General features: G+C 37.4%; 2 protein-coding genes across 3 annotated transcripts; both read right to left on the reverse strand.

The window, feature by feature from the left end:
- Positions 1-8: 8 nt before the first annotated feature.
- On the reverse strand, positions 9-4,472 carry LOC140972927 (protein JOKA2-like). Of its 2 annotated transcripts, none has more exons than XM_073435406.1 (7): positions 4,261-4,471; positions 2,038-3,353; positions 1,822-1,945; positions 1,457-1,705; positions 951-1,100; positions 259-849; positions 9-154 (listed from the first exon to the last, which is right to left on the reverse strand). In XM_073435406.1, exons 1-7 carry the CDS (start codon positions 4,285-4,287, stop codon positions 53-55), a joined length of 2,559 nt encoding a protein of 852 aa, XP_073291507.1. In that variant the 5' UTR covers positions 4,288-4,471; the 3' UTR covers positions 9-52. The 2 variants fall into 2 exon arrangements, with proteins under 2 accessions (XP_073291507.1, XP_073291508.1); XM_073435407.1 differs by having other exon boundaries at positions 26-165; positions 4,261-4,472.
- A 528-nt stretch (positions 4,473-5,000) lies between these two features.
- LOC140974640 (cell division control protein 6 homolog B-like) lies at positions 5,001-12,026 on the reverse strand. Its single transcript, XM_073438189.1, has 16 exons — positions 11,265-12,026; positions 10,503-10,742; positions 9,803-9,877; positions 9,619-9,725; positions 9,330-9,436; positions 9,195-9,254; positions 8,606-8,679; positions 8,182-8,232; positions 7,958-8,007; positions 7,632-7,764; positions 6,670-6,759; positions 6,455-6,517; positions 6,281-6,376; positions 6,073-6,162; positions 5,593-5,702; positions 5,001-5,259 (listed from the first exon to the last, which is right to left on the reverse strand). The coding sequence occupies exons 1-15, from the start codon at positions 12,024-12,026 to the stop codon at positions 5,670-5,672; spliced, it is 2,031 nt and encodes a 676-aa protein (XP_073294290.1). The 3' UTR covers positions 5,001-5,259; positions 5,593-5,669.
- Positions 12,027-13,130: the final 1,104 nt, after the last annotated feature.

The following is a 13,130-nucleotide window of genomic DNA, read 5'->3' on the forward strand; positions in this document are numbered from 1 at the left end:
ATAATATTCATGCACCCCACGGGCCACATAGATAATAATATACCAAATGTATTTACTGCTGCTCTTCTCCAGCGATGAGATCCATAACTACACGTTTGATGCTTCCGTTATTCTTCTTCAACAGTTTCTTGTTCATTTCCGTATCATGAAAACCCTGCATCAAAACTCTATGTTAAAAAAAATTATAAACGAAACCGAATAAAATTAACAAGCACAGAGGGGGGGGGGGGTGGAAGAGTTTATTTAGATGTAACTCACCATCTCCTGGAGTTCGTCCAGCATAGGATCCCACCCAGCAACTTCACAGAGATCGTCCACAGCTTGCTCCAGATCATACTCATTCATTCTCAGGATCTCCTTGTTTAAATCGACCTGTTTGAAGCCCATCTCCTCAAGTTCCCTCAGAAGTTTATTCTCTACTTCTTCCTTTACGGGAAGCTCTTCTGTATATGCCACTGTGTTCCCACCAGATGGTGCCGAAGAATAAATGACAGATGGTGTAGGAGTAGAGAATGCTGGTGGTGCTATCTCAGACAGATCGATGATAGGATATGTTTCAGAAGTTGGGGTAGGAAAAGCAGAGCTTGACGCACCATTTCCTACAAGTAAGCTATCAGTGATGGGAAACTTCATCTCCTGTTCATTGTTCGGCAGTGGCATACGAAATACTGGATCAACTATTTCCACCATCTTGTTGAAGTTATCAGGCTCCTGGCGGCTATCTTCCACCAGGTTAGTCAAGTCCATATTAATAATTTCAGGACCATTCAAGACACTGTTCACAGGGGGTAAATTTAGGTTCAAACCCTGAACACCAACACGTGGCGTCTCTTTTAAAGTAGCATCAACCTATATTCATGCATAAAAGAACCAGACTCACAATCCTGGTAAAAAAATATAAGTCATGACACAACTTCAGAAACTAAACTGGGCTTTCACCAATGACCAACCTGGATAAGAACCCAAACACGTTGCCCAAACTTTTGGCCAGAAGGTGAAGCCATTCTCCAGTAAGAGATATAACGGCCTGGAAGATCAGGAGAAATAAAATCCATAGCAACATCAAGTTCGTGGTCAACAGCAAAACCAGTTGCAGGAATCTGTCATAATACAAAACCACACATGGGTAAGAATTTAATTTTGAAAATCAAAAGATCTTTAAAGATTAAAGTGGACATGCATTGATATAATAGTTACATCATCGTTCCCAGACCAAAAAGAAAAAGAATAAATAACAGCCATAATAAATAATAATAATTAAAACAGTAAACAGTACACAGTCTGTACCGTCCATTCCAATGCATGCATTCACCCTTCGAATGGACACTAAAATTAGCCAATGATCCAACAAGAGAATGTTGAGAAACACCTCCTGGGAATAAAAGTACGACAAACCCAAAAAGAAGACCACCCAGAGCCTTAGAAATTCTATGAAACCAAAACAAGGATAACTCACCTCAAGTTCAACTGACAATAAATTGCTCAATTGATCTCCACCTATCCAAACAAGTTGTGTTTTCTGGGGCCATGCAAGTGTGCCATTGTTCCTCATTCTCCAAATCTTTGTAAATGGAATTAAAGGTGCTACAGCAGTACCATCTGGTATATTGACATCCTGGATGAAGCGACTGTCTAGCTTGGATCCACCTGGTTTAACTTTATGACCCCTTTTGATTTGTGGTGAAGCCGTACACCGTCTGGCATGCTAATTTGGTACAACACAAAAGGTACTTTTAAGGAAACACCGCTCGGAACAAGGACAATAAGAACAAATTAGCTAAGAAAAAATGAAGAGACAAAATCATTGCAGAATAAACATACATGATCATGAAATCCCTTGAAGGACAACCAGTGTCTATTAATTGCTGGGTAATCTAATCTGAAATAGTCATTGTCATTTCCCATTGCTTCAAAGCAGATACTACACAAATCATAGTCCACCTTTCTGCAGAATACAAGTTTAGTGATTACCATCTGGAGAACCTGTCTAAGAGATATATTAGTAAAAGACAAATTAGTCGCCATATTAGTTCTTACATTTTAGACTTGAACCTCGGACCAGTTATAGGATGCACTCCACAACCATCACAACGAACACCCCGATGAAATATAGTCCCACAACCATCATTTTGAATTCTGCTCCTGTTAAATGCGACTGCCAGAGGAACATGTTGTGGTGGAGTAGCTGAGACATTTTCCACTGGTATTCCGGAAAATGGGCACTCGTAAGTGAAACTTGAGACTGGAAATTTATTAGAACTACCAGGATTAGGGGACAGATGTGAATCCAGAGGATTCTCAAAACCAATAGGGAATACACATCCGGTTCTTCCATTTAGAGAGTTTCCCTTCAAAGGATCAGAAACACCAACAGTCCCAGCGTTTGCAACAGGTGGCTGATGAGAAAAGGTTAAATGCGACTTCTCATCAAGATTACAGTCATTTATCATCTTGGCCTTCTCTTTCTTACCGACACTAAGATGTACAACCCTTGGATTAGGATTTTCAGGTGCTGAACTTTCAAACTGCCCAATGTCGGTACTCTTTGAGTTGAGTGGCCCAGCCACAGCATTAGTGCCAGGCGCCTTAGAAGATGATGCATACATGGTTCCTCCAATTGAACTTTGAGCTTTAACCTCGTTATTCTTCGCAGTCGCTTCGAGATGAAGCTTTGGTGGAATCTCGTCACTCTTGAAGGATTGTTTTTTAGATTTCCCGACTGATGGGACCACAGTTATGTTAGGATCAACCCGAGAGGAATCTGAGTCTTTCGATTCAGGTATAGCGGGACTGTTTTCAGGGACGTCACTCTGTGCGCTAGGCTGCACTCTAGTTTGGGATTCTGCAAGCTGGTCTAAGTACGACAAGCCCACTTTGGAGAAGTAATTAATAAGCTCTGTAGCACCTGGAGATATACCTGGAGCAGTAGAAGACACTTTTGATACCAAATCAGTTGAGAGATTCACAAGTGTCTCACGTAAGGGCTCCGGGACAGTTTTCAGAATATCAGACACTCCGGCAATAGGATTTTGAAATGATTGTTTCACTCGAGGGGACCTCAAGGGAGTAGAAGTTCCAGTTGACAGAGAAAACGGGGTACCATTCTTTTCAGCATTTAGTTTAACAGTAATTCTCAATGGATTCAGGGACTGCTTCACCACATCACAGAGATCATCATCATCAACAAGAGCCACCGAATCTCCATCTTCATCAACATAAGTAAGCATGATTTCTGTGTCAGGAGCAAAGTTAAAGAGGGAAAAGATCTTCTCAGTCAGTCCACCTATACTAAGATCCAGTTCCCCATCAACAATCTTGGCATTGAAACGTCTGAGAATATCACCATATTTGACCTATAAAAATTGTTAAGAATGGAGATCAGGAAAAATTAGACAATACAAGGTGTAAATACAACTAGAAACGTATAATTTGTAGACATCGAAAGAAACATTAAACATAAGCTGAAAACCAAATGACTTCTGGCAAAGTGAATAGCAAGTTAACATCAAAGGTATTAGATAGTAGGCAAAGCAGCTGACATCATCTTTACAATCATCAGTGCTTATTCAGGAACTGAAATAAATATTATTAAATTATTCAAATCTAGAATGCTTCACTAGTGACAACGCATCATAAATCAATTGATGATCATGAATGCCCAAAAAAAAGAATTACTAAAAATCAAATTTGAGAACGGCCACATCCATACCAAACCAAAGAGGGACACTCTGGGTAAATTGAGTCCACATTAAATAGGTACTGAAATCAAACAATCACAGGCAAAGTTCCAAATCTAGAAACTCTGTCAAGGTATGCTCGTACGTTAAAAGGGTCAAACTAAAGGGAACGCATTTTTGTGAAAATTTTTATCTCAGCCTTACCAAGGCACAAACTAGAGTGAAGATTTCGACAGTATCAGAAATCAAAGAACAAGAGAGTATGAACTGAAAACCATCAACGTCAGTAAAAAAAAGTAAGAGAGATGAACGTAGAACGATGGCTAAGCAACCACAGGGTAGTGCTTTTCAAGACATGACGAAGTATCAAAATCAGCCGCGGATTTTAACATCCAAGAAGAATCGATACGGAAAAACGAAAACCCATTCCAATAAACGCATAACATATCGGGGAAAAAGAAAACACGATAAAGAACAATTCGCTAATACCTCGCCGACACAGTCAACGCACCCATACATATCACATCCCAGGAAAAAAACACAAAAAATTACACTAAAAGCCAATAGATCATTCGAAAAACACCTTGATCACCACAGAAGAAGCCTCCATGTCTACAATCGCGTTCCAAGTAAGCCGCGAATTCAAGAAATTTCCGCCCTAGAAACGAAAGGGAGCTGATTATTGTATACCCCTTTATATAAAGATAGGAGCACACCGTAAACCCAAACAACAAATGAGATTTCACGCAATCCCACTCGACTGAGTGCCAACAAATTGTGAGAAAACGGAGGGGTTGTTTGGATGTTTATATATAAATATTTTCTATTTTATTTTTAATCCATTTTCTTATCTTTTTCCCGAAGAAAAACCAACTGACGAAGGAACTCAAAAGTCGTCGACGCAAAAAATTGTCGACTGATAATAATATTAGTAATGAATTTGCAAATTCTGAAAAAGAAATTACATTCTTCATTTCAATATATATTATTAAAATAAAGTCAATTTAACATAATATGGAGGGATGACAATCCCTCAGCAATCGAAGGAGAATTTTATTCGATTTGAATGGAAAAAAGTATGAAATAGATTTTTTATTCAATTAAATAAATAAGTACTAAAGTATGAAGATTTTCGGGTATAGAGATGAAGACAACTCTTAAAAAATCATATTCATATCCGACTCGAATAATTGATCATTTTTGTTGGATAATGATGTTGACATAAATTATTTTTAATATTTTATTATCTTTTCTATAATGTTTAATTTGATAATTTTTTTTGTCATATAGTTCTCAAAAATTTGATAATTTTTTTTCATATACTTCTTCAATGAAACAAGTTACATCATACTTTCCATCTGATGTTCTCAAAATTTTGGATTTTGTTATCCTATATTCTTAAATATGGAAAATCTTCGATAAAAACATAGCAAATGCCGCAGCCTACAACAATTTCTGAAGATTCGATTGGCGCAAAATGCTTTCCCTTCATTTTCATGTACAGTTCGAAAATAGATGCCGGACTATTGAATTCATGAGATATCGAGCAAGGTAGGACTTGGAGTCTTAGTCCTTGGAACACCTGTTCACATGAAAGAATGAGCTAAATTATATTATAGCTAGTAAAGGTGAAAATACACGTGATAGGGTAAAAACCAAGGTATGAAAAACTATCGACAAAAACAAATGTAATTTTTTTAAGAAAAGGCAGAATACAACGCCCAAAGCAAAGGGACTCTTAAGCCTATTGGCAGTGGAGTAAGCTGCATTATTATTTCAAATGAAATTTTCTCCGGTACTATTTGTTCTCAACAAGTTTCCAACATATTTAAGGCTATGCAAAAGTTTAAATGCGACCAACCTGAGAAATGTTACATAAATAAATATATTGAAGTAGATAGTTCAGTTTACTAACTTTATCTCTTCATATTTGATCTTCAGGCAAAGAATGAGCCACCCAATAACCTCCAAAGAATCATGCTTCTTGAAAGTTTACTGCAGACAATTGCAAAAGAAAAGAACTCCCTGTTCCATAATTAGCAAAATTACAACAAAGATGTTATTGTCCTCGACAAAGGCACATGAAAGTCATGAAAAGCAACTGTTTCGCTTGAAGGATTTTGTATGCATTTCAAATTCCTTTGGTTTTAAGTATATGTCAAGGACAATAGAATCTAGAAAGAAAATAAACTGAAAAAAATGTTTCATTACAGTAAAAATACTGATGCTTCTTCTTTTTTAAAAATAAAAAATAAAAACACTGAAGCTATAAGTACAAGCTACAAAAATGAAATTAATGGATTTTGTTATGTCATTAACAATTAGCGTGTGTCTTGAAATAACAGCTTATCCATAGCAATATCCTTTCAAGTCAAAGATATCAGGAACAACTAACCCGCAAAGCAAAAGCAATGTCTGCTGAATCTACTTTTAATGCTACTCGTCTTTTGTTTTCTTCTCGTGATTGTCCTAGTTCGATGATTCCCTGAAAATAGGTTCGTGCTCATAAGCTCATGCAGTCTTCCAATTTCTACAGAATACAATAATGTTGATGTTCCATTATATATGTTTATAGATATTCTCATCTTGTACGAGTAGTTTACCTGATCACCCAACACTCTACACATACTTGAAAGTTCCATAATGCTCACCGGTGGGATTGAGGTTGTTTTGCACACATCCCTGTAAAATTTGTTCAGCTGCAGCATAGTTAAAGAGACTTTCATTAAATGATACCATAGAAATTTCTTATACTGTCCTAATTTTAGAAACCACACCTCGCCAACAGTTGTATCCTTCTTCCCTGCTCGGAAAAGTTTCACAGCGGAGCAAAGTATGATCTGCAGAATTAGTCATTCAACATTCAGTAGAAAACATAAACATAGGCAACGAAAAATTCACTGGCCGCTTCATATATTTCATATCTAGGCATATGATAATTTTACAGCTAAAAAATATTTTTATTGAGTGATGTCATCTCAGTGAAGCTTACCTGTTGATGTTGTGGTAGAGATTGAATAGTGTCTACTGCAGGTGATTTAAATGTTTTTGATAATGCAGCAGCAACATGATCTATCCTCACCTATAACAAGATCAAAACCATAAGAGAAAGTGGATTGCCTGTAGGCTGTGGTTAAAAGTGAGGACAGCAAATAAATTTTATTAAAAGCTAGTGGGGCACCATGCAGGCTACAAGAATACTGAATGGAGCTGGTGGAGGGGATTCCTTGGCAGTGGAGTGCTGATGAGTGTATAAATTTGCCAAGAGATTAGTAACACTGGTTTCTTAAATATATAATGGAGGATATGGACTGATTTCTCATTTCACTCCAAAAGTTTATTCATACCCATACCAATGCTCCATAGTGAAGTTTCTTAACCACAAGCACCCTTGACTTATATATTTATCCTCTTGAAATATTTGCACAAGCAGACAAGCACAGAAAATTAACTAATATGCAACACTAAATATTGGATTTGTGTGGACTTCGAAAGAAGCACATGGTTACTCTACTCGCCCTTCTCAGTTAAAGAATGAGCAAGCTATAAGTGCTGCAATAATATAAGGTTGGTTACAAGGTCATAACTCCAACACCTAATTTTTTGATAAGGCTGTATAGTTGATTTCATGATGGCACCTAAGTGATATAATCTCACCTAAGTGATATAATCTATTAACTTCGTAATTTGAGATAACTTTCCACGAGGCAGGATATCAGCAAGAAGCCATCGTCATAGATATGAAAGCATGTCTTTCACAGGAAAATGACTTTCCTTTGTACAAATACAAGAAAGTGATTCCAGAAAACGACTTGTTCTGGTCATGGAAGACTCAACAGTGGAACATGATATAAAGGAAAAAATATCGAGAAATTATCTTCATGATGGCTGTATAGGGTTTTGCAACTACAACAAAAGGAAACTTAAAATATTCATTTGCTATAAGACGTTTACCAGATTATTCACTTGACTAGTCAACCAATCAAAATCAGCAGATTTCTGTTGATTGCCATTATTTCCAGTTGATGACAAATTCTCGCTATGGATAGATTCTCTTACCTCATCTTCTAGCATTCCAATAGCACTCCTGTAATAGAAACATGAAAATAAGACCGTAATTCATGAGTGACATAGGCGCTACCAACTTCAAAATAATCCATCTTGTCCAATGCAGTATTTTATACTGTTGCAGATTTGTGTTACTACATGGTGCTAAGAATTAAATAAAGAAAAAATTAAGGGGGATTAAAAATTGGTGAATGTAGGAATCAGATGCCAACCTGCAAATAGAAAGAGCCTTCCTCATATCTCCAGATGCTGCAGCAACTCTCTGCAGCAACACAAGCAATGGAAATTTAGCAATCTCTTGACCCTTGAGGGACACACGTGAATCTTCCAGGAAGTTTTAAATAAAGAAGAAGAAAAATAATAGCGACGTGCTTAGAATTGCAAATAGCCTGTACGACACTCTTTATTATCCAAAGGGCTTAAAGATGAAACACACCCCAGCACAGAGTTCAATGGCTTGTGGCTGGACAACAGTATAAGCAAGTGCCTGTTGAAATTGCAGCCAGATTAGAATGATCTCAAATATAAATGCATCCCTAATTGGCAAAATGATATTTATTTCCATATGTTTTGCTTTCTCTTCGATATAAGCTAATTGAAATTGTTTCGTAATTAAGATAGCATTTTCCAAATAGGAAGTGCAGAAAGTCCTTCAGTCAACTTCAGTGTTTTGGTGGTCTTATGTCGCAAAATATGCCTTCATCCACTAAACAACATGTGACTACATCTTCTATACGTGATCTAATGTGGAGTTAAGTGGCAGGATTAAATTCTTTCTATTGAGCACATAATATAAAGATTCGACCAAACTAATAAACTCTCTCTGCCCTCTGGGTGTGTAATAAGTTAAAAAGGCTTACCCTCAGTCTGTCTTTAAGAATCTTAATGATCTGATCCTTGGAATAAGATCGAAATGTTATTACCGCAGGTTTACCTAGCAGAGAGGAAGAAGATCCAGGAGTCAATATGTTTCCACCAGGAGACAAGCTGACTGAATTATGTCAAATTTCTAACATCTACTCAGATAAAAGAGAAAGGACGACTATCTTGAGCCATTAGACGGCTGGACTGAGTAACTTCTGTCTTCTGACAACGACATAGGTAACCAAATTTTAATAGATGCTTAAGCTTGAAAGTGAGGAAGCAAGATGGAGCATCTTGCAAGAAACTTTAATCTGTGAACCCATTAATCTACGAAAAACCCAAGTCAGGGGAATTGGAGGAACGATTATAGCCATTAGTACCAATATAGCTATCAAATGCAAGTAGTAAAATATTTCATCAATAGTAATTTGGAAATAAAAAAATGGGTGTTTACAGCCGATGGATAAAAAATTGGTGACATATTCAAGCAAAGTATCTACTCTTCTATTTTCTGGAGCAACCTCCAGCATAACGAATGAATCTTAAGCTTTTGGAAAATAACCAGATAAAAAGACAAATTCTCACAGTTCAAACATCGAAGTTTTGGCATAAACCTGTTTGCTAAGTCAATAGCATTCGCGATGCCTGTAGACAAAAGGCAAAGCAGTTAAAAAAACGAAGATTTTAACATATTAGTTGTTTTGATTATCCCACACGTACCTAGCAAAATACATCTGGAAAATGGCAATGTTGTTAGCATGAAAAGATCTTGAAGCATAGTTCTGTCTTGGGTAATCAAATAATCCAATTCATCAACAATCACTAATCTGTCGACCATGATTGCTAATTAGGAACAAACAATGATAAATTAATGCTTAGACAATACTCAGAATTAGAAATCCTTCACCACTCTTGGACACTAAACATTTACAGGCAACCAAGCAATGTTCTGGATAAACATGAGAACTCATAAAACTTAGACATGAGAATGCTAATATCTGATTCTTACATCGTCTTCACATCCAGTGCCAGCTTTTGAGAATACAAGTCATGAAGAAGCTGTAGAGGTAACTTAGAAAATTTTGGCTCCTTCTGTGGGCAATGTTTTCTGAAAACCTGTAGGGCAATAAAAGAATGTTAGAAAATTTATTCTTAATCAGCTAGAAATAAAATAATCTCAAAAATTGGTGTACCTTGCTGAAAATTTCAGTTGTCTGTGCATGAAACATGCAATTCATTGACAAAATATCTGGAGGCTGTATTTGTTCCTGATTTGAGGAATAAACAAAGGAATTTTCCTCAGATATACAAAAAGGGTGAAAGGAAAAGAGAACGCTTTAGGATAGTACATTGTTGACCACTTAACAACCAACATGTAAAACACAATGTCAGACATATGGAACATCCATGAAGTTTATTTCCAGTTTATTTCTTACATCAAAAATTGAAAAGAACAACTGGCTGGAGAAAAAAACCCCATTTTCGAATGTATCAAATCCTGAATATAATCATTTTAGGAAAAAAGAACAGCAGCTTAAAAACCATGTAAGATGGAATTAGACCAACTGAAAGTTTCAATTAATATTTAAAACAAGACGATTTTAGGCACAAATTTGAGAAAATATATCACTCCCATAATCTATCGTTCTAATTTGCAGCCACAATACACCAATGATAATGTCTTAAGTTCTAAAGCTTTATCAAAAAGTAACACATTCAGTTCTTGCGTAAAATTTTTCTAGTAATTGTTAGGTTCTAGTGGGGTGCCAGTCAACACATTGATAGCAAAGTGAAAAACATAAAGTCCGTAAGGTAATTATCATCTAACACTTATTCATCACGTGGACTTGAGTCTTAACTACAAACAATTTAACAATTGCTCCAAATGGGTAACTCATTTGCCCAATTAACAAGGGTCTCTTTAACAATCTCTACGGATAAAGACTTTCCAGTTCCAGGGCATCCAGAAATATACATACTCCCAGCCTTCTCTTGCTTTACATATTTCTTGCAAAAATCTAAAATCATGCTTTGCTCATTTTCACGGCACACGGCAATCTTTGGAGCGGTAGATACGTGCAGCGCCTCGTTTACCACTCTCAATTGCTCCACATCTACTAATATATCAACCATCTGTTAGGAATAACCAATCAAGCACCACAGTTCATGTACATGCACGCACAATGAAACGAGACTATGAAAATACACAAAGAAAAAAGAAATGCGATCGAGTTACGTGGTTCGGCTTTTAATAGCCTACGTCCACGGGAAAAAACGGAGCAGCTTTCTTTTATTGATATAACCGAGAGTTTTACAAGTGCATAACCAAGAGTTACGTTGAATTACAATTGAGATTATTCCCTCAATTTCTCAATCTCTCTCTATGCAGTGTCCTCTCTTTGTATTCTTTGTCAAGCGTGTTTCTTCCGATCCCTCTCAAATCCTGGAGTGCAACTATATATATAGTTTGTCCTTGTGTTTCCAGTCTTCACGGCACTGCAAGTTGTCCAACTGATTGTGTATGGCCCAAGCCCACAATCACTTGACACATTGTTGCAGCCCATAACTTGAGAGTCACCGAATATCCCAACAATCTCCACCTTGACTCCAAGCTTGGCTGCTCCCTTCCTTTTATCAGTTCAGTTCCAATTTTACTGCCTTTACTAAGTTCATGCAGTGCACGAATTTAGCTAGTGGCAGTGGCTTTGTCATCATATCAGCTGGGTTGTCTTTTGTATCAATCTTCTTCACCTGGACTTCTCCTTTAGACGTCACATCTTTAACAAAATGTAGCTTAACGTCTATGTGTTTAGATCTTTCATGATACACTTGGTGTTTGGATAGGTGTATTGCACTTTGGTTGTCGCAATGCACTACAACCTTGTCCTGAGGTATGCCTAATTCAGACACCATTCCCTTCAACCATAGTGCCTCTTTAATCTTTTCTGAGAGAGCTATGTATTCTGATTCTGTGGTTGACAGAGCTACAACCGATTGTAATGTAGCTTTCCAGCTCACGGCTGTGCCATACATAGTGAATGTGAAGCCTGAAAGAGATTTCCTTGTGTCTATGTTCCCAGCAAAATCAGATTCCACATATCCAGCTATAGGATTCTCTGGGTCATTCTGTTTTTCAAACAACAGTCCAATATTTGCTGATCCATTCAAGTATTTCAACACTCCCTTTAGGGCATGCCAATGGGTTTCACTCGGATTTGCCATATACCTTGACACAACACTCATGCTGTAAGATAAGTCAGGCCTGCTACAAACCATTCCATACATAACACTCCCAACTCCACTGGCATAAGGGATGTGTAGCATGTTTTCTTTTTCTTCCTCTGTAGTAGGGGATTGATCCCGAGAGAGTTTGAGATGCTGAGGCATAGGTATAGCGGCTGGTTTGGACTCATACATGTTAAACCTATGAAGTACTTTGCGTATGTATGAGTTTTGGCACAAGAAAAGTCTGTTTTTGTTCCTATCCCTCTTGATCTCCATACCTAGGATTCTTTTGGCTTCTCCTAGTTGCTACATATCAAATTCTGAGCTCAGAAGTTGTTTAACAGCTTCCATGTTGGTCTTACTTGTGCTGGCCACTAGCATATCATCAACATACAAGAGGAGGTAAGTTTTGATCTTATTTTCTTGTTTGTTTATGTATACACAGTTGTCATAGCTGCACCTCATGAAGTTATTGTTCAGCATGAACTCATCAAATCTCTTATACCATTGCCTTGGACTTTGCTTAAGTCCATAAAGAGATTTTGTAAGTTGGCACACCTTTCCACTTGTTTCGGGATTGATATAGCCCTCAGGTTGGTTCATATAGATTGTTTCCTCAAGTTCTCCATGGAGGAACGCAGTCTTCACATCAAGTTGCTCGAGCTCAAGGTTTAGTTGTGCTGTTAAGGATAGAATCATCCTGATGGAGGAATGTTTAACCACGGGAGAGAATATTTCGTTGAAATCTATTCCTCGTCGTTGAGTGAAACCTTTTGCAACTAGCCGTGCCTTATATCTTGTCTTTTCCTCACCAGGCATTCCTTCTTTAACTTTATATATCCATTTGCATCCAACCACTCTTTGGTTTTTAGGTTTATCCACAAGCTTCCAAGTTTTGTTTTTGTACAGAGAGGTCATCTCTTCGTCCATGGCTTTGATCCACCTAGGTCCATTCTTTCCTGATACTGCTTCCTTGTATGAATTTGGTTCATCAAGCTCCAATTGTTCTGCTACCGTCAGAGCATAATAAATCATATCAGCATGCCCAAACTTGTCCGGAGGTTTTATTTCCCTCCTTTGTCTATCCCTGGCCAACTTGTAGGATCTCAAATCTTGTTCTGTCTGATGAGTTTGCACTTCTTGATTCGGACTTGATTCAAGACTCATCTCATTTTCCACAGTTGGGGTGACTCTTGTGGGCTCCACCTCAACTTGTATATCATCAATGACTAGTCTGCTTCCTCCAGGGGCATTTGTTTTCTGCTGATAGCCCATTTTGGACTCATCAAAAGTTAT

Source organism: Primulina huaijiensis, chromosome 3, assembly GCF_012295235.1.
Source record: "Primulina huaijiensis isolate GDHJ02 chromosome 3, ASM1229523v2, whole genome shotgun sequence".
In the NCBI taxonomy this organism is placed as follows: Eukaryota; Viridiplantae; Streptophyta; class Magnoliopsida; order Lamiales; family Gesneriaceae; genus Primulina; species Primulina huaijiensis.

Coding starts and splice junctions, on each gene's coding strand:
- LOC140972927 (XM_073435406.1), bottom strand. CDS start 4,287: ATGGAGGCTTCTTCTGTGGTGATCAAG. Junction 3,354..4,260: donor CTTCTTCTGTGGTGATCAAG/GTGTTTTTCGAA, acceptor CAATTTTTATAG/GTCAAATATGGTGATATTCT. Junction 155..258: donor TGGACGAACTCCAGGAGATG/GTGAGTTACATC, acceptor GTTTTGATGCAG/GGTTTTCATGATACGGAAAT.
- LOC140974640 (XM_073438189.1), bottom strand. CDS start 12,026: ATGTATGAGTCCAAACCAGCCGCTATACCTATGCCTCAGCATCTCAAA. Junction 8,233..8,605: donor TTCTTAAAGACAGACTGAGG/GTAAGCCTTTTT, acceptor CAATTTCAACAG/GCACTTGCTTATACTGTTGT. Junction 5,703..6,072: donor ACATTGCTTTTGCTTTGCGG/GTTAGTTGTTCC, acceptor ATTATGGAACAG/GGAGTTCTTTTCTTTTGCAA.